Source organism: Gymnoscopelus microlampas (genome assembly GCF_963454915.1).
Source record: "Gymnoscopelus microlampas genome assembly, chromosome: 6".
NCBI classification, from domain to species: Eukaryota; Metazoa; Chordata; class Actinopteri; order Myctophiformes; family Myctophidae; genus Gymnoscopelus; species Gymnoscopelus microlampas.
In genome coordinates, this window is record NC_139943.1 from 10298941 (window position 1) to 10321313 (window position 22373).

At 41.3% G+C, this 22373-nt stretch overlaps 1 protein-coding gene across 5 annotated transcripts in view; it reads left to right on the plus strand.

Moving 5' to 3' along the window:
• Positions 1-8380: 8380 nt before the first annotated feature.
• Positions 8381-22373, plus strand: part of LOC311046728 (protein arginine N-methyltransferase 8) — a gene marked incomplete at both ends in the record, with an annotated part of 42249 nt that continues 28256 nt past the window's right edge. The window contains 2 exons of one of the 5 annotated variants that reach the window (XM_084059240.1): positions 8381-8449; positions 21380-21640. In XM_084059240.1, coding sequence (XP_083915366.1) covers positions 8381-8449; positions 21380-21640 — 330 coding nt within the window. The remainder of the gene's footprint in view (positions 8450-21379; positions 21641-22373) is intronic. The other 4 variants (XM_084059241.1, XM_084059242.1, XM_084059243.1 and 1 more) reach the window with 4 other exon arrangements.

Sequence of the window (22373 nt, forward strand, 5' to 3'; positions counted from 1 at the left end):
AAGAATTAGAACATTCCCAACATTCCCAACACAAGTCTGCTGGCGGAGACTTGTGCTCCGAGGAGCACTTTTTCTAGTTATTATTATTACTACTATCTTGCCGGTGTCCATGTTTGTTGATAAAGTTATAAATATCAAGTTTTATATACGTTTTTTGTCACTGTATATTTTTATCCTAGGAGCAGTGAGCAGCTGTTGGTTGTAGCACTCGGGGAGCAGTTAGGGCTTTAAGTGTCTTGCTCAGTTTGACGCTTTGACAAATTGTTGAGGCCTGGAATCGAACCTGGGACCTTTGCCTTCCCAGGCGGCCTCTATAAAGATTCAGCTATGGGTGCCACATGTTGCCATGGTTACCTGGTGTGTCCAATCACAGTACGTTGAGGCCGGTCTGGAGTCACATGGAACTCCATTTTTGGGAAAATGACGTCATATTTGATGAGTCGAGATTTGAGGAGCTGTATTTAAAGGCTGATTCCACACAGTGTGAGGACATTAGTGAAAGAGATGCAGACTTTTCATCTTCCTATTGAAACCCTTAGAGAACCGAGTGGAAGTCAAAGCTGACCATTCCTGGATCGTAACTTGAGACATAACTGTTTGGGACAGTTCTAGACAGATGGAGAAGACACTCAGTCAAGTGATGAAGAACAAGCTGTTCTGTGATGCTGAGATGAGGAGGATCCAGCAATATGAGGTGGATGTTACTCTGGACCCTGATACAGCAAGTCCCTACCTCATCCTGTCTGAGGATGGAAAACATCCTCAGACAGCCCATGAAACGTATGAAGCAAACATACTGTCCCTCTTCAAGAGGTGCCAAATCTGTGGCCGTCCAATTAATAGCACAGATGTTCACTATGTTCGCGGAAAGATGCGTGTCAAGTGGGACTGCTTCGGAGGGCACGCGGGCACGTGGAACGAGGGAGCAATGTTGAAGGACCTCAGAACTGCAGGTGGACTGTGGACCGATATCGAAGCAGCATCGGTCTTGCCAGGTGGCAAAGGTCTTAGCAAGTCGCAGTCTGACGTAGACACATTCCTGGATCGTAACTTGAGACATAACTGTTTGGGACAGTTCTAGACAGATGGAGAAGACACTCAGTCAAGTGATGGAGAACAAGCTGTTCTGTGATGCTGAGATGAGGAGGATCCAGCAATATGAGGTGGATGTAACTCTGGACCCTGATACAGCAAGTCCCTACCTCATCCTGTCTGAGGATGGAAAACAAGTGAGTCGTGGAAACGTAAGGAAGAATCTCCCAGACAACAAAGAGAGATTCTGTACACGTGTCAACGTCTTAGGAAAACAAAGCTTCTCCTCAGGAAGGTTTTACTATGAGGTTCAGGTTGGAGGGAAGACTGACTGGGATGTAGGAGTGGCCAGAGAGTCCATCTACAGGAAGGGATACTTCTATCAGAGTACCTACACTGGTTACTGGGCTATAAGGTTGAGGAATGGAAATGAGTACAAGGCTATTGTTGGTCCTGGCGCTCATGTCCTCCTCCCTGTAAGAGAGGAGGTCCAGAAAGTGGGAGTGTTTGTGGATTATGAGGAGGGTCTGGTCTCCTTTTACAATGTGGAGACCAGAGTTCATCTCTACTCTTTCACTGGCTGCACCTTCACTGAGAGACTCTACCCATTCTTCAGTCCATGTAACAACCGCAATGGTACAAACTCTGCTCCTCTGATCATCTCTCCTGTCAATCACACTGATTGACAGGATTAATCCTTCCATTTACAATGAGGGTTGCATTTACAATAGAATGTGTAAATTACACAGAATAATTGTAACTCTTAACAAACCTGCTCATCTGCAGCAGTTAGGTCTTCAGTGCCTTGCTCAAGGACGCTTCATCCAGTTCAAAACACTGGTGACGACCTACAAGCAGTCAAGGTCACGTCACCTCCTGACCTTCAGGACATGATCCACCCCTACAACCCTTCACAAACACTTTTACTTCTCTTCAGATATCAGTTTTTTTTTTCCTACCTACTTTTACCAAAGTAGGTAGAAATGGTGTCGTGAGACATGTGACAATGAGCATCAAACAGGGTTCTGATACTCCATACTGTTTGACTAATTGGATTAATACATTTGTGGGCGGGGCTGGGACCTGTTTCTTATCCAAAAAAATAAACACATCACAAACACAACATCCAATCAACCCCAAATTAAAATCACATATAGAGCACACCTAGCCTGGTTCCAGACCATACACCCCGCCCACTCTCTGAGTGGACTGCCTCTCTTGGTCTGCATGGTGTTGTAATGTGAACCTAGAAAAAGTACCGTCCAATGAGAGTCGGAGGTGGGGGTGCATGTCTAACAACAAGCCAATCAGTGAATATCTGCTAAAACAAGCTGTGCGATGACGTCAGATGTAGGAGGATCCGTGGATCTCTTGTGATTGGTTTAGGGTAATTCGAATCCCCTCCCCCTTGTAATCGCCTATACTGGAGCCAATGTCATACTGAAGCTCCACGCAGCTTCAGTATGATAATCAGGCTAGAGCACTCCTCTAAAAAGCTGATTTCTATGTTTTCATAGGTGTTTCCGCAGGCTTTGTATAACGTAGTGGTTCTACAAGCACACCAGGGCAGGTGCTTTCAGAGGGTTACTTCTCTGAAACAAGAGTTACAGTACAAGGTTCTATAAATGCATTGTGAAAACATTACAGCAATTCAATGATATAAAAAATAAGAAATGTACTTCTACTTTTACTTGGACTCTTTTTTTAAAAGCATGTTAATTTACTTTAAGTATTTTTAGACTTTTGAATACTTAAGTATATTTAAAAGCAATGACTTTTGTACTCTTACTTAAGTAACATTTTGACTGAGCTACTTTTACTTGTAGTGGAGTAAATTTGACCAGGACTATCTGTACTTTTACTCAAGTACTGGGGTACAGTACTTCGTCCACCACTGTATATTAACTACTTTTGCTGGGGACCCCCTGGAATCCCCCCCCAAGGACCCCTGGGGGTCCCCGGACCCCACTTTGAGAACCAATGCCTCACAGTAAAGCTAAGGTAAGGTTCTTCACATTACTTCCAGCGTTGCCACAACTTTGCAACCGCATTGCAACAATTACAATGGTTGCAAACTCTAAATATTAATCGCAAGCATACCATTATACAAAAAATAAAGACAAGAACTTTTGTATTTCCTTTGAAGTTAATTAACGGGAGTCCAGGCTATTTTTTAGTTCTCTTCATATTCATGTTTATGTGTCCCCAATTAGCCTGCAGTACGTGCCTAACACTTCAGAAGGCTCACCTTGACAGCAAATCAAGGAGACAGCCATTGGCTAATTAGATCACTTCATATTATATGAAAGTAGAGGATCGGAGCTACAAAGTGATATATGTACAAAACTACAGTATGTTGAATTTCTCCAGTGGTGGAAAGTAACAAAGTACAAATACTTAAGTTAAAAAAAAGGTATTTGTACATTACTTGAGTATTTCCAATTTTCAATCCTTTTACTTCTACTCCACTATATCTTGGACACAGTGCAGAAAACAATGACTTTCGGCAGTTCTCAAAATTTTTGGGTTATGGCGAGGACAGCAGCCAGCAGCACCTGCTGTGTTTTGAGCCAACTCCTTCCCCACACTGTGGGGAAATCCCTATAGGACTACCATTGTATTTGCCAGGACAGGTCCACATTGACAGTAATGTTAATCAATTTATTTGCCAAAAGTGATAGTCAAATGTGATTTACTTGTTGTCTTTGTGAATAAATAAGACTGTGTTAATGTGTTTAACAAATGATTATCAAGCCGGCATTGGTTTTCTGTTATCACCCTGGACAGATACATCGACCATCAGTTAGATAAGGAATGTGTGGGTGGTGATGATATCTCTCCCCTCCATCTTGCTGCCCCCTGACTCTCCTCTCTCTCTCTCTCTCTCTCTCTCTCTCTCTCTCTCTCTCTCTCTCTCTCTCTCTCTGTCTATGGCAGAGGTCTTCAACAGGGGGTCCGGGACCCCTAGGGGGTCCTCATAGTTACTACAGGGGGTCCGCCAAATCTTTGTGTGATTTTTACATTAACCACTTCAACAAAGCATCCCTATTCTGAGGAGAACTTTAGCCAAAAATAGCAGATCTACAAGCACACAACGCCTCGCGCTGCGAGGCGTTGTGCGCTTGTAGATCTGCTATTTTCGGAAAAAGTGGTTTAGTATAGGGGCGAAAAAGAGCAGACTAAGTACAGAGTGAAAGGTCAGGTTTACTAAGTATTGTTTAAGTGCATGGTTACATGTAATACACATTAACATGAATCCAACATGACAGTGCTGTGAAACAAGTCTATGAAGCTGCCTATGAAATCTATGAAAAAATAAATATTCTATATATAATGGGGGTCCCTGCTTTATCTCGCTATCAGCCAAGGGGTCCTTGGTTGAAGACCCCTGCTCTATGGCTTCTATACTGTATATATTTACCGGTAGGCTTCTTCCCACTGCAAAAAAAAAGCAATTATTGTAACTCAGGGCAGACAACATGCTGTTGTTACCATTGATCTTTACGTGTGTCTTTGGTCGGCCAGGCACCGATGAAAGAGCAGAATGCAGTTCAGAGGGAGAGAGAGAGTGTATAGCATCTCTATCCTTATGATCATAATATCCACCACTTTCAACCGGGAGTCCCTATGTTGGACATGTCATTATAGACTAAACATTTTCAAACCTTTTCTAAATTGCAACACCGTTGTATACAGTGGTGTAAAGTAACTAAGTGCATTTACTCAAGTACTGTACTTAAGTACCATTTTGAGGTACTTTTACTTTACTTTACCCGGGTGTATTTCCAATTGTCTATACGTTTACTTCAACTCTCAGAGGCAAATATTGTACTTCTACTCCACTACAAATATTTCAAAACTTTATTTAGTTAGTTAGTATACATTATTGCATCATAAAACATGCCTTAACCACTCTAGCCCTATTTTATATCTAGGCTGTTTGAAAATAGCCGATCTACAAGCTCACTTTTTTTTTTAAAGTACATTTTGATACCAATACTTTTGTACTTTTACTCAAGTACATTTTGAATTCCGGACTTTTACTTGTAACAGAGTACTTCTACAGTACATTGCAAGTATTGATACTTTTCCTTAAGTAAAACATTTGAGTACTTTTTCCACCACTGGTTGTATGATGGACTGTTTAAAACAGGGCTTAAGCATATGGACCCAAAGCCACACCACTGCTGGTCTAGTCAGAACACAGGCATGCAGCAGCTAAATGCTACCTGTGTGTGTGTGGCGTGCGTGCGTGTGTGTGCGGCACAGCACAGAGAGTGGTCTTGACCAGGGAGGACCTCTTGCCTGATCTCTGCTCTTGCATGTGTGTGTAATGAATAATGTAATAGACTGTAGAGTGTTGGTGGTGGCACAGAGGAGGGTGTCTGCTGAAAATAGACTCACACCACCGTATAGCTTCATCACACACCAGAGACACCGGGAAAGCATGTTACATCATGCTCATGTGCAATGAAATCAGTGGTGGAAGAAGTACTCAGATATTTTACTTAAGTAAAAGTAGCAATGCCACAATATTAAAATACTCTGTGACAAGCAAAAGGCCTTTGTTCAAAATGTTAGTTGAGTAAAAGTACAGAAGTGTTGGCATCAAGATATTCTTAAAGTACCAAAAGTAAAAGTACTAATATGTTTGAAAATAGCAGATCTACAAGCTTGTGTCGCGATGCGACGTGTTGTGAGTTTGTAGATCTGCAATTTTCAAATAGCCCATGTATAAAATAGGGCTGAAGTGGTTAATGTATGCTTTATAATATAATCATCTATATCTGCAAAGTAACTAGTAACTAAAGTTTTAAAATAATAGTGGAGTAAAAGTACAATATTTGCCTCTGAGATGTAGTGGAGTAGAAGTAAAAGTACTGAAAACTGGAAATACTCCGGAAAAGTAAAGATAACTCAAAAGCGTACTTAAGTACAGTACTTGAGTAAATGTACTTACTTTACACCACTGTTACCATCATGCACACATGCAATGAAATACATAGTGGGATTAGTTAAATACAGGGGTCATGAATATTGGCAAGACTTCGAAGTCAAGGTCATTAATATGTCCCAAACTGGGCAATTTATGCTACAGCAGACTTGTCCGTGGCAAATTCTAGATTTTGTTTTTACACACGCTTATAATGTTCTTATTTTGATCATAAGACCCGATTACTGAATGTCAGTCTCCAGGTTTTATTCAGAATATGCTTCTGTATATCAAATAAATTCTTACTAAAACATATCCAAACTCAAATAAAAACGTACTTCTAATGCAGTGGTTTTCAACCTTTTTCACATCAAGGACCCCCAAATTGACAAATATTAGCCCAGGGACCCCCATTTGAAAAGATATGCCAGGGACTCAACCATTTAGATTTCTTGGGGGTCCAAATCACTGTATCACCATCATCAGTGTTCATTTAACTCAGAGAGTGTACAAATGGAACCGTCCATTTGGTTCCATTTGTACACTCTCAGAGTTACAGACATATACAGTAAGGGTCAATTTGGTTGCTAACTCTTAATTTGGCTGGGGACCCCCTGGAACCCCCTCAAGGACCACTGGTGGTCCCCGGACCACTGGTTGAAAACCCCTGTTCTAATGGAACACACACACACACACTGGGAAAAACAAAGCTTGCTGCTGCAGCCTTTGGTGCTGCTCTCTGCATCAGGAACCAAAGGACTAACAACCTGACAAACATTTCTCAGCACACATCAATAGCGAAATCAAAGGGACTATCTTAGAAGAAAAGCAGAAAACAATAATCATAAACATAGGGCTTCAGGGGAATCTTCAGGGGGGTCTTCAACGTTTTCAGGCCAAGGACCCCCTAGCTGAGAGAGAGATGAAGCAGGGACCCCCTCTGTATCGTATAAAATTGTGTTTCAGATTCAACATTTTTTGTTTACGTGGTCTGCTCTTTTTTTCCCTCTACACCTATGCCTCTTTGCCAAAAATAGCAGATCTACAAGCTCACAACGCCTCGCGCTTACATTTTACACATTTTTGGCGAAAGTTCTCCTCAGAAAAGGGATTCTAGGGTTCAAGTGGTTAAGGTAAAATAAAAAATCATATCACACAAAGATTTGGCGGACCCCCTGTAGTAACTCTGAGGACCCCCTAGGGGTCCCAGACCCCCTGTTGAAGACCCCTGTCTTAACACAAGGACCACCATAACTCTTGAGAGTGTACAAATGGAACCAAATGTGTACACTGTCAGAGTTACAGACCTGGCTGTAAGGGTGCATTTGGTTCCATTTAATATTCTCTCAAAGTTACAGACCTGTAAAGGTAATTTATAGGGCTATAGCTCTTTATGTGTTATTATGCAAAAAAAATGTTTGTTTTTTTTACAAAAATGTCCACCACAAGCCAGCAGGTAAAACACATTTGGGAGATTCATAATGTAACACTTTCATTGTGAAAACCAAAAATGGCAAAGGCGTGCCATTTCTGCCACTCTGGTCTGAGTGGGAACAGAACAGAACTGGAGGAAAACGTGCAGCATTCTATTTTTAGACACAGTGTTGCGGGAGGGATCAATCAACCTAACCTGGCTGTTTCTAAAAAAAAGAAGAAAAAAATGTGATAATGAGCAGTGGTGTAAAGTAACTAAGTACATTTACTGAAGTACTGTACTTAAGTACAATTTTGAGCTTGTAGATCTGCTATTTTCATTGTTTTTGTTATACATTTTGAACTTGTGAAATGGGACTTTCTGCACAAGGAGTACTTTTACTTTTGGTACCTTCAGTACATTTTTGATACTAATACTTTGGGAATTCCGGACTTTTACTTGTACCAGAGTATTTCTACATTGCAGTATTGATACTTTTACTTAAGTAAAAGTGCTTTAGAGTAAGATTACTTTTTTCCACCGCTGATAATGAAACCCTGCCTCTCCAGTCAGGAGTTATACCGGCTCCATCCATGCAACCACTATAACACATCTATATGTGCCTCTATGATGGATTCTGCGCTGGTCCTCTCCAGGAAAGCATGGGAGATATCTACACAAGATAACTTCTGCTCCAAGAAGAAGAATGCCAACAAGACACTCTCCTACAATAACAGATGTCGCTATTATTCGGGGACTTTATGTGTGTCTGTCGTTTTATTATAGTCTCACACTTCTTACAATAAGAACACTTGTTCCGAGATGCGTCTCTGGAATAATAATACAACTAAAGCTTTAAACTAACTAGGACCTATTAGGCGCCTGGCGTTCACAACGAGGTGCGAGAATTCACCTCCACAACCCGTTCTCCTCCTTCTTCTCCTGGAGTGGTCCGTGGACCAGATCTTTTTGAGTGGAACCAGATCTTTTTATTGGCTCTTATGGGAATTAAGCACTCGTCCCGCTGCATGCTCCTCAGGAGGAAGATGGCGGAGTCGGACAGCACCGAGGTAAGAAATAAAAACCTCTCTGATTGTGTTCATTTAAATGCCGAAAATCGCTGATTTCCACATGGAGATTTAAGCCCCCCTATATAGAGTGTCTCACCTTGAGAAGTGGCATGTGGTTGGTGCTGCTATACCATAACCATAACGCTACCGAAAACTGTGTTCATTCCCCTAGAAAACAGACATTTATGGCTGTGAAGTGAAGTTCGCTATATATTGTTTTAACACCAATACACTCCGGGTTAAATTAGCCTAGTTTGTTTTTGGGTTGTCGTCATTTTTTGCAGCATTTTCTGTGTAATAATTCTTCACATTTAGCATTATTATAGCCTTGGCTTTAATAACTGGCACAATCCGTGGTCAGGTGAGGGACAGACAGGACAGTGAGACAGTGAGACAGTGTTGCACCGGCTGGATGCTGCGGTGAGACTCCATGCGCTGTCCATGGTGCTGACTGACTGCATCACCGTGCGTGCAGACCTGCTGCTGCGCGTCTTGACTTAAAGTACCAAAAGTAAAAGTACTCATTGTGCAGAATGTCCCATTTCACAATTTCCAAATGTATACAAAATATTTTGAAAATAGCAGATCTACAAGCTCACAATGCATATCATCACGGTGAATTGTGGGCTTGTAGATCAGCTATTTTCAAATGGCCGAAATATAGGGCTGAAGTATAGTTGATGTATGTTTTGTGATAATAATCAAAATCTACAAAGTAACTAGTAACTATAAAGTTTTCAAATAATTGTAGTGGAGTAAAAGTAGTTAAAGTACCATATTTGCCTCTGAGATGTAGGGGAGTAGAAGTAAAAGTACTGACAATTTAAAATATTCCAGTAAGTGAGTAACAGTAACAGTACTTGAGTAAATGTACTTAGTTACTCTACACCGCTGGTCCCCGGTGTTAGGGGTCCACAGTGGTGGGGGGTGGGTGGGTGTCTGCAGGCTCTCAGTGTGACACTGCATTGTCCAGTGGTTCTCAACCATTTCAGGCGGTGACCCCCCCCCCCCAAAGATTTGGGGGGTCACGGCCATCATATTTGAACTGGGGATACTTTTGCAATGCAGAATTAACTTTAACTTTCTAGGTCTACAAGTCTGCTGAAATATGAACATGGTACATTAAAGGCTTTTGGCAGCTTCACTCTGACTCATCAAAGTTCACTTACCACCAGTTTATTCACGGAGGAAGCGAGATATTCTATATATAAGCGGCATCTGATACATTATTAGAGGAAGCTCGATGGGATCACTCCCTCGTGATGCTCTCTGTGTAATGTAGGAGTATTGGCAGTAAGTATAAGAGGCGCCTGAGTGCCATGATGGCAGCATACCAAATGAACAGTCCTCTTCTCTTTTTGAATATAGGGGGCTAGAGTGCAGTATCACATTATGAATTTAGATAGATTCTAACTAATATATCACAGTGATAAACCATCCCCATACTGTAGGACTTGATAAGTGCTTACAGTAAGTGATACAATTATGTTTTTAGTATATGTGTACCTGCTGGAAACTGAGTGCATGAAAGGGAAAAGGAAAGATATATCCTATACCATACTGTACACAGAGTGGGGACGCAGTAAACTAAAGGTAATGGTTTACTACAAGGTCTTTGCAAACAGTGAATAGAGCACGAACATCCAAAGTTAAAAAGGCAGAGGCAAATATTAAGATGAAGGAGATCATTGGATCCAGATTCCAGCTTCAAAGGTAAACTACCTTTGAAGGTGATGTTTCGTGCCTACTGCCTAGTAGCTTTTTCCTCAGACTAAAAGCTGAGGAAGAGCTACCAGACTCGAAACGTAACCTTGGTGGTATAACAAATAAAAAACAATACAGTTGGAACTGGATCCAGTGTATGAAGTCTGTCTTCTCTTACTACACTTCTTACACAGGTTCTCACACTCATCAAAGCCTTGTATTAAGTACATAGAAATGCCTTGAAACGCCGCATGATAGGGCGATTCATACTTGGATGCACGCCATGCCGCCCCCCCTCCGAAAACAGACAATCTACAAGCTCACGTTGTGTTGCGATGCCACGCATTGAGAGCTTGTAAATCCGCTATTTTCAGTACATGCAACCCCAGTATAAATCACCCTTAATGTCCTGCTCATCCCCTGCAGCAGTCGGGACGGTGAGACAGGTGTAAGGTGACTCTTATTGGCACCACTCAAGCCCCACAGCAACCTGATTTACAGAACTCCAACAAGAGAATGTCCTTCTCCGATATATCACCACTGGAGCCTGAGGGCATAGATTATAGTGTTCAGAAACAGAAATAGAACTCCAAACATCTCTGTTACGTTCGATACTGCCGGTCTCACCTGACACATCACTGATTGATTGATTGATTGATTGATTGATTGATTGAATACTTTATTAGAAGTTTGCAGAAAAAAGCACATGAAAGTACAGTTCAATACAAGGTCAGCTAATAGGATATAAAACCGAAGAAAGCCTATGGCTTGTTTCCATTGGGGTTCTTTGTACTCAATTCATAGAGATATTAAATGACAGACAGATCTACACTACTATGCAAAACATCATAAAAACAGTTTAAAAATACAAAAAGCTAAATAGGCGTTTGACTTTTACGGCCCACTTTCAAATTGCAGCCACCTCTAGGTACTCTTTTAGGGAGGTTTTGAAGGAGAGTAGGGTTGTACACTCCTTCACAGCTTTTGGTAGGGCATTTCACATTTTAGTGGCATAGCAGGAGAACGAATTCAACCCCTTGTTTTGTGCCAAATCAGGGTTGATCAGTGGAGCTTCCTCTGGTGTTGTGATTGTGGACTACATTCACTTTGACAGGTACATGAGTGTCTTAACGTTGTGGTGTATCTTGTAGACCAGGCCCTTTGCAAGTTGCTTTACTCTGTCCTCAACCCTGTGCCATCAGACCCTAGCAAAATGAGCAGGGGTTACTGTAGCTGCACCTGTATCTAACCTAACCTGACCCTGCCAGATGGGGCGGTATTGAGTAACCAGGTTCCTCAAGACAGCTACATCTGAGATCGTTCAAGGGGTTGAGCTAACACCGTACCGATCCCGGTACGGACCAATCAGCGTGAGCTAAGGGCGTGATCTGGGCAAAAGCGGCTGTGACGCCATATAGAAGCGACTGTTGTTTTGTAGTTTCTTCACTAGTCAACATGGCCGCTACCATGAGCAACACCGATATGACGATAGATGCTGCAATAACATTAGTTATTTCTCAACTGGACAATATTTCTTCTTTGAAAGAAGAGCAAAGTTTGGCACTGAAGGCTTTTCTGCGTGGAAAAGATGTTTTTGGTCTCCTCCCGACTGGCTTCGGCAAGAGTTTAATTTACCAACTAGCTCCACTGGTAGTGAAAGAACTGGGGACGAAGCCGAAGCCTATATTGATCGTCGTGTCTCCTTTGACTGCCCTCGTAGCAGATCAAATCAAAGAGGCTACGAATCTGGGACTCTATGCTGCGCAACTCGTAGATAATGCAGCACACACCGACATCCTCGACGGCCGATGTCAGCTGGTCTTTGGTAGCCCGGAGACGTGGTTACTGGAAGATAAATGGCGTGATATGCTTTCCTCACAAGTGTATCGTGAAAACCTACTGGGCATTGTCGTGGATGAAGTTCACGTCGCATACAAATGGTAAGCTAAACGCCGTTAAATGGCTCTATAGTGTAATTGTTACACTACACATACACTGTAATGTTAAACTGTAAAACAAAACAGAGCAGCGTGTTTCTAAATACGGTTACAGTAGTTCAAAGACGAAGTGTTGTAACATTTATGTTTTATTTAGGTCAAACATTATATTATAAACAATAAGCTAACACACACAAACAGACCAAATGTTAAACACAGATCTTACTGTAACTGTATTGTTGTAATGCAACTATGCACGTTACTATTGCTGCTACCTAGACTCAATGTAGGATTTATTTTTCTTTCAAACAGGGGACTGGGAGCAAACGGGAAGCCAGCCTTCAGAGAAGCCTTTTCCAGGCTGAATGAACTAAGATCCATAGTCAAAGAAGGTGAGTTTTGAAACACAGTAATGCTACATGATTAAATACATGATTAATTAATATCAATCCAGAAAAGGGGGCTGCTACCTGATGGGGTTAATGTTGGGGGGGGGGGGGGGGGGGGGGTTGTGTGTGCATTGGGCTGGCAACCTTTTTAGGTTAGGTTAATCCCCCTGTTTTTAATGTTAGGGGGAGGGGTGTGTTGTGCTGGCAACTTGGGGAGCCTAACCCCCCTGTTTAGCCAGGTTAGGGGGAGGTGTGTTTACACTACAGGAGCAGATCATAGAAGTTGGTGCTGTCCAAGTGTAGTTATTTGTCATGTAAAGAAAATACAGTATGATGTGGAAATGTCAGTCTTTACCTGAAGCTACCCGATAACATAAATAACCTAATTATTTCCCCTTTATAACACTATAGAAAGTGTAGCCTACAGCAGTTCTTCATTAATGCTTGTTTGCTGATATACTGTATGTGCACTTATTGTCTTTCAGGTTTACCTGTTTTAGCGTTGACAGCATCTGCTGATAACAAGAACAGAGGCCGTGTGACCAGGATGCTGAATATGGAGGAGGCAACTCTCGTGACTGTTAGCCCAAACAGGAGAAACATCCGCCTGGGACTGAGTCGGGTTCCTGCTGATAACTTGAACTGTATGGACTGGGTAGTAAAGGAGGTCAAAGATAAGGGTCTATCAATGTCTCCCATCATAATCTATTGCAGAACACTGAAGTTAGTTGGGAGAGTGTTCACCTATCTTAAAGCAGAATTGGGAGAAGATGCTTGGGTTAACAGAGACCAGGATCAGAAGGCTGAGAACCACCTTATAGGAATTTTCCACAGCAACACACTGTCAAAGTACAAAGACAGAGTTTTGGCCTCCTTTAGTGGAGAGGGAGAGGGGAGCTGCCGAGTGGTTGTTGCAACAACAGCTCTTGGGATGGGTTTGAATTTCCCTAATGTTTCTCATGTTGTAATGTATGGTTTGCCAGAGGATGTTGAAGACATTGTTCAAAAAGTTGGAAGGGCTGGCAGAAATGGGTTACAGTCACATGCAATTTTGTATGCTATAAAAAAAACTGCAAATGCTGGTCCAGAAGTGAAAGAACTGATACACACTGGCACTAAGAGCTGCTTTAGAAAAGCACTGTACGGCCATTTTGAAAACCATCCAACAAGTGTAGAGCCAGGGCATGTCTGCTGCAGCTATTGCCACTCTGTATGTTCATGTGCAGGTGAAGATTGTGACGAGCCTAGCCCCAAACATGAGGTAATAGAACAAGATGCTGGCATGCAAGGGAAATGTAGAGTGGTAACACAAGAGGACAAATCTCTTATCCGGGAAATGTTAGAGGAGTATATGAGTTGTTTAGAAAAAGACACAGCACATGTCTACACTAGCAAGTCAGCATGTACTGGTTTCAGTGCTGAGCTCATAGATGCAGTAGAAGAACGCTGCACACACATATTTGACTTGTCTTACATTCTTAGAAACCTTCCCGTATTCAGAAAAAAACATGCAAGAGAAATTCTGCTAATCATCAATGAAGTCTTTGGTGACATTGAGGATGTAGAGCCTTCTTCTCAAGAGGATAGCTTCACTGAGCCAGACATCGATTATACAGGGTATTTTGATGAAGATGATGAGGACTTTGAGATGGGAACACAGCACAGCAGCTCAGAATCGTCTGACGAATAAGCAGTTGGCCATTAAAGGCTCTTATAAGACTCACATTGGTTGTCAATTAAAGCTGTGGAATATTTAGTTGACTGAATGCTCATGATTAAAATGGTTTTGTATGTAATTTGAACATAAGCAAGTGATTAAAAGTTTGTCGCTGCAAAAAATATGGTGTCGTTTCTTTTCCAGGTATGCAAATATATCATTTTAGATTGATAACCTTTTATCACAAAATAAGTACATCATTGTTTTACATCTGTCCTGGTACTGTATGTCACCCTTTTCACTATGCATGATGACTCTTAATCCCTGCTTTTCTCCCCCATGTTAAAATTGATTGTTTCAAATCATTAGGCTAGAGGCATTGATCAGTTTGCCATTTTACACATGGGATCCAACTTTGATACTGTACAGACATGTTATGATGTTGTTTTAGAAAGTAGACATGAACAAGTGAGGCAAATTAAAATATTTATTTATAAAAAAAACAACTAAATGCTATAGTTGCGCATACTCAGGTAGGGGAAAATCACAACAATATATATATAACAGGATTATAAAAACAATACAACATGCGTAGCCTATATTCAATAGGGTCCCAACTATGTGCTCTCATATCCCTTTCAAGTACCCTTTGTTAAACAGTGCAAATTCGAGATACATATTTTCTGTGTGTGAAAGTAATGAGAAAAATAAAGATGCACTTGGTCCAGTCATTGATGAACAGCAACAGTGAATTATTGCAACATTTTTGACTACTTGGCAGGAGTTATTGCACAGACTTTTATAGCACAATGAGATATACGTTATCTAAAGTGTATCGTGGACATGTTGAAAGACTGTAAGGCTATATTATTGACTGACTCAGATTCAAGAGTAAAACGCTTTAACGCTGAGAGGAGAGTTTGGTGACCACAGGCAGGATGCCTCAGGTGACGTCGGTGTTTCTGCTGTAGCGGTAGCCGTTTCTGGAGGTCTTCTGTCTTTGTCCTCTTTTTCCCATCGCCTTAAAATGGAAAAATCGTCTTCCATTCTTTGAAGCAAGCGAAGACATGACCAAACATGCGACACGATACGGAGGGGTCTTTAAACAGCGTTAAACCTAACGCTATCAGGCGTTCGTTAATACTTGTTTCATTTGCAGGCTTAGGCTTATCAAATATCTTCCTTGTACCCGTTAAAATACCTTTTATGCGCAGATTCATGTTACAAAATCGGCAAAAATCTCCGACCTCCATGATAACTTTGTTTTAGCAACTTCTTGAGAGTTCTTGTTGTTGTGGTGAAATATTGGACTACGATGGTGACTTCCTGGTGTCGCGTCTACCATACGTCACGTAGACACATCGATATGATTGGTTGTGTTTGCACGCCCACACGATGATAGACAGACGGTCCCATCCAATCATCTACCAAGTATCTTGAAAAAAAGGAACAGCCCCGTCATCGAATTGGCTCCCGAGATCCCAGATCCTAATGAAGCTGTGAAACAATGTGTGGAGCAAGCTTCTTGGATCTGGTAGCGTCAGGTTATATCTAACCCACCCCTTAATAACTTTCTAGATGGCATTTTTGTCTCTGCGTAGGTGTAATGTACTTGGTATCACCACTTCAGTCAGCAGTTTTTCCATCATTTCCTTTTGATTGGAAATATCATCACATCGCAAGTCAACATCACTCACTGTCAGAACGCCAAGAACAAGATCAAACACATTACAGCATCAGAGTGTGATTAATGTATGAGTTTTACACCAAAGCAAATTCATCTACAGTTTCTATATAGTGTCAGGCCTGGAATGGAAACAAGTTACAACACGTTTTCTGCAGTTTCAGAACATTTTTTGGGTACTAATTTATACACAGCAAAGAGCAGAATGTTAATTTTACTCAGGGGGTGTTTGCACTTAATATAAACTGACTCGGGATTTTTGCAGCGTAGGCAACAAGGTTGATGATCTACCAATAAAATCACACCTTCAGCTTACATAATCATATCTCCTCAAAGACACACTCTGAAAATATCCAATGCATAACCTTGAGCTGAACCTGTGCTGTGCAGTACTGTGCACTGAGCCATGTGTTCAGACACATACTGTATCAGATATGTGTGACAGATTAGCCAACAAAGTTCAGCAGTAGTCCAGCTTCACAGCGACTTCCTTGGTAAGGTTCAGAGGAACTTGATAACTTTTTTGTGTCAACATCAAAATTCTGAATTTCAATCCATAATATACAACAAATGTTGCTGTCGGACAGAAACCTCCATATATACAACAAATGTTGCTGTTCAACTTTTAATGTTTTTTTAGTAAATGAATGCATGCCCTACTTCATTGGTTCTCAAAGTGGGGTCCGGGGACCCCCAGGGGTACTTGAGGGGGTTCCAGGGGGTCCCCAGCCAAATGATGGATAGGAACCAAATGGACCCTTATGGGTCTGTAGCTCTGAGTGTGTACAAAAGGAACCAAATGGACCCTAACCGATCAATTAACATTGATTATACAATATGAATTGGGGTCCCAGAGATATAAATGCCATTAAATGGGGGTCCATAGCCTAATGCATGTCAAACTGGGGGTCCTTGACATTAAAACGGTTGAGAATCACTGCTAGAGAGCCGTAAATATCTTCTCTTATGGGGGTCCCTGGCCTATCTTTTCAAATGGGGGTCCGTGAGCTGATAAGAGTCAATTTGGGGGTCCTTGGCACTATAAAGTTTGAGAACCACTGCCCTACTTCACCCTACAAGAGATCTTCAAGCTTGCAACGCCTATTTTCACTATTTAAAAATGTTTTAAAAAAAAAGTTATAATAAAAAAGGAACAGTTTTGGACATAAAAGATTTCCACCCGACAGCGACTAAATGTTATTTTATGATCTAAACCTTGATTTCACTCAGTGGTTTCAACCTCTATCTGTTGTCATATTAAACAACTTGTGTCTCTCCATTCTCCAGAGGAAGGGATGATAAACAGCCGTCGTAAATGTGTCTCTGCTCTGATAAACCACATTTTGTCAAAAAAGCAGGCAGAATGTTTTTTCTGCGTGTTCTGAAACACAAACAATAACATATTGACACAGACAGGGGAGCATATCATTGAATCAATCCAAATAGAGACGATGCAGTTATTTCTTGTTGATATATTTTTTGGGGAATGTTTGCGCGAATGGTTCTGAATGATAAAACTGTTCCCAGTGGTGGAAAGTAACATTTACTCAAGTACTATACTTAAGTAAAAGTTTGTGGAATTTGTACTTTACTTGAGTATTTCCAATACTTTTACTTCTACTCCACTACATCTCGGATCCAAATATTGTACTTTTACTCCACTACATTTATTTGAGAACTTTAGTTACTATAGTTACTGTGTAGATTTTGATTATTATTACAAAACATACATTAACCACTTCAGCCCTATATACATTTCGGCCATTTGAATACATTTTATACATTTCAAAACTTGTGAAATGGGACATTCTGCATAATGAGTACTTGACTTTGATCCTTTAAGTACATTTTGATACCAATAGTATACAATAGTATTTCTACATTGCAGTATTGGATACTTTTACTTAAGTAAAAAAAAAAAAAGTACTTTTTCCACCACTGCACAGGGGAGAATATCATTGAATCAATCCAAATAGAGACAAAGCAGTTATTTCTTGTTGATCTTTTTTTTAATGTTTGCAGCAATGGTTCTGCATGATAAAACTGTTCCTGTAAACACATTTTGTTGATGTGATTTCTCTGCGAGCGAAGCCCCATTATCATCCCAGCCAATACTCAATATGTTTACAGTATGTTTACACAGTAAAGTTATTGTGCACGAGTCGTGATCGTCCTTTCCGAGCCAACGCAGCATGCTCAGCAGGTTGCTCTTATAAAAGGCCGCTTTGTGCCAAATAAAACCAGATTACACAGCACTATACAAAGACAACAATGGCTGCAAGTTGAACCGTCTTTTATTCTATTACTGGATAGAAGAAGAAGAAAAAAGAACTACATGTAACTTCAGAAAAAGGAAATAAGTCAGGCAGAAATCAAATTCAGACCAGTGTGTGCCACATAGAATCAGAATCAGAATTAGCTTTATTGTCACATCCAGTGGCGTGCACAGACATTTTGAGGGGCAGGTGCTCATGAAAATTATACTTTTTTTTGTTTACTTGGTCTGATCTTTTTCCCCTCTACACCTATACCTCTTTGCCAAAAATAGCCGATCTATGGCTTGTAGATCGGCTATTTTTGGCTAAAGTTCTCCTCAGAAAAGGGATGCTAGGTTTCGAGTGGTTATGGTAAAAAGAAAAATCATATCACATAAAGATTTGGCGGACCCCCTGTAGTAACTCTGAGGACCCCCTAGGGGTCCCGGACCTCCTGTTGAAGACCCCTGCTGTAAAAAGGGCACTTCTGGTCAAGAGGGCAAAGGGCAGGTACTCTAGCACCACCTAGAGTCTATCTGTGCACGTCCCTGGTCACATCACAGGTTTACAGAGGTAAACATGTGGGAAAGGAGATCAAACAAGAGAACACAAAAAACAAAAACAAACAAGTTATCTACATATTTACACATAGTACCTGAGATAGGATATAACGGTGCGTGAGCATAGCAACAGACGTATACTGTGCATGATATACTTATGGACGTTAGTTAAGGTGCTAGAAAAAAACACGATAAAAAGACAAAAGTCAGTGCGTTGTACATGGGATTAAGGTGCAAAACCTAACCTTACCTTCATTGATTGACCCTAATGTTTTTTTTTCGTCCACCCTATTCACCCTATGACACAGTGGCTGCTGTACAAGCCGTACCACCGTGTTCATTCTTCCCGATAAAATATTGATAACGCTGTTGTAATATTTATGCACCACAATCATTTTTAATGCCACACTTATTTTTGTCCACCTTATACATTTTTTAACAGACATTTTTGGAAAGGACATCTGAAAGTTAACCTCTACTTAATGCAGGGACGTCACGGGCTCTCAGAAGGTGGGGGGTGGACTTTCGGTGGACTATACCCCTTACTTTACACTTTGGCTATTCAAAAATAGCAGATATACAAGCTCATAGCGCGGCACCGAGTGCCGCGCTATGAGCTTGTAGATCTGCTATGTTTGAAAAAGCGTGAAAAACATTTGTAACTGTCAAATGTAAACAAATTCAGTATTTTCAAAATGTTGCGTTTTTTGGGCGGATTTTTTTTCTTTTTTTCGTGTTTTGGTTACTTTATTTCGGTTTTAGGGTTAGGGTTAGGTTATTTAATTCTTATTTTTGCCTGATTTTACCGATTTATTATCAAAAAATATATCTATTTTTTATTTTTTCAAAAAGTGGGGGGTATGAAATCAAGGATCTGTGAGAGTGAGGGTGTCGCGTCGTACTCACAGTGAATGGCCATGACGCCCCTGGCTTAATGAAATAGCCCTCTCTTTGTTTCTTCCTTCCATCTAGGGCTGTCATGATTACAAATTTAAGTTGACGATTAATCGTCACTCAAATAATCGCGATTAACGATTTAATTGTATGATTGGCATTGAACACTGGAACATACAGTATGAAGTCTTTTAGGCTTCGTAATAAAACATTGCACAGGGCAGATATGACAAATATCTGAAATATGCAAAGAAATTATTGACAAATGTAATACTTTTATGCATGTAAAAATAGCAGAAATTGCTGGTCTGCAAGCTTACGACACGTTGTGCTTGTAGATCTGCTATTTCTGCTTTTTTAATATTTGAACATTTACTCAAGTACTATACTTAAGTAAAAGTTTGTGGCATTTGTACTTTACTTGAGTATTTCCAATACTTTTACTTCTACTCCACTACATCTCGGATCCAAATATTGTACTTTTACTCCACTACATTTATTTGAGAACTTTAGTTACTAGTTACTTTGTAGATTTTGATTATTATTACAAAACATACATTAACCACTTCAGCCCTATATACATTTCGGCCATTTGAAAATAGCCGATCTACAAGCTCACAATGCGTGGCGATGCGACGCATTGTGAGCTTGTAGATCTGCTATTTTCAAAAGATTTGAATACATTTTATACATTTCAAAACTTGTGAAATGGGACATTCTGCATAATGAGTACTTTCTACTTTTGGTACTTTAAGTACATTTTGATACCAATGCGTTGTGCTTGTAGATCTGCTATTTCTGCTTTTTTAATATTTGAAAATGTGGGACAAAGTTTCAACACGGAAACGATTATGACAATTATGCAAAACTAGAGTTTCGGGGGGCTACGCCCCCCTCAACCCCAGCCGCGCACGGGGCTTTGCGTTTGTTGGTCCCTCCGTGTCCCTGTCTCTGTATCCGTGTAGCTGCAGCACAGAGTGGGCAGTATAGATGGGGATTATGGCTGTTAGAGGCATGTACGCGCACGGGGCCCGCGTGGGCGTGTGTATATGGGGGTAGACAAATTGTCTAAGTAACATTTGCAAAAAGGGAAAAAAAAAAAAAAATTGTAAGAAAGTGTAATGTAAAAGTTACAAAATTATGAAAAATAAGTAGAAGAAATTATATTTTGTATGTTTCGCGGACCACCAGGGGGGTACTGGCGAAGTATAGTTCTCGCTTACACAGACATGTCCAGACATGTTGTAGGTCCCTCCGTGTCCCTGTCTGTGTGTCCGTGTAGCTGCAGCACAGAGTGGGCAGTAGAGATTTCTGGCGCAGGCTGTGCAAACCTGGCAACCCAGCGCATGCTGCCGCACGTTACACCAGAAATGGTGCCTGGAGAAAATGGTGACCAAAAAAAAAGTTTGGAAAAAAAGGAAAAAACCCCCGCAGCGGCTGGCTGCTGTTGTGGTGATGAGGTCGTGCGCACGGTAAACGGTACGAAGCTGCCTCCCCTTCCGTTTTGTCCGACATTTGGTGAGTAGAATTAATTATGTTGCGCGGTGGAAAAGGTGTAGTGAGCAGTGAGATGTCCCCTACGCGAGGCGTAAATTCAGCGCGGCCGCCGTGGCGAGTCAGTTGGCGACATGTGGTCTGGCGGTGCGTTGTTTATTCGATAACAGAGCTGTGGGGTGTCGACACCGAGGGTGCGGAAGTCGGTCGCCATTTATATAGTTAGAAGAATTGCCATTATCTCAAATAATTGCGATTGGACGATTATGTAATATTTTTGACAGGCCTACTTGCATCCTTACTGACCATTTTACTTTGTTCCTTCCCTTCCTATACCTCATCCACCCCGTGTCCAGCAGCAGCAGCCACAGCCAAAGCCAACACGCATCATCCCCTCCCAGTCGGTACAACCCACTCCGCTGCCGAAGCCCGTGCCCTCGGTCCACCTTGCCGCCCCGGGCTCTCGCCCACCATGCCCGCCTCCTCACACCCCCCATGTTGCCAGCCTGCCTACTAGCTGCCCCGGGCGAGGAAAGATGGCCAAGTTCCTCAGCGAGGAGGAGATGACGTCCAGAGACTACTACTTTGACTCTTACGCCCACTTCGGCATCCACGAGGTAACTATGGACTGTCCGGTTATTTCCTCGCATATTATAGACTTGTAGCCATATTCCCTCTCTGTCCAGTGGTGGGAAAAGTAGTATACATTTTTGGGGGTTGAGAACCACTTACGGTATATTCTGTAGATCATTGGTTCTCAAAGTGGGGTCCGGGGACCCCGGGGGTCCTTGGGGGCGTACCAAGGGGTCCCCAGCAAAATGTGTTAATATAGCATCACAATAACTTCAACCGCTTTAACCTTTTATACTTTGGCGATCCAAAAATAGCAGATATACAAGCTATTATAGATATTGTAGATCTGATATTTTTGAAAAATAGTGAAAATGTGTGCAAACCTTTGAATATATATATATTTTTAGGCAAACATTTGTAACTCAAATCCTTGCTTCTGGGGCCCCTGGAACAACATTTTTTTAGATGGGGGTCCGCAGCCAAATGCATATCATTTTGGGGGTCTTTCATATGAAAAAGTTTGAGAACCAATGCTGTAGATGATGCCTCATTCATACAGATCGATGACTTTATTAGCAGGAAAAAACATGACCTCTTTCCAAATAAAAATGATGTAAATGTATCAGCATGTAATATTTGTGTTTTGTGTGGATGTATTCATGACACAAACAACAGTTGGGGGGGACATATTTCCAGGCTGCTGAGATGAGAAAAGCGAGAAGACTAAAGTGCCATTCAACTTCCATTATTTCAGCTCTCTGAAAATGCTTGAGTTGG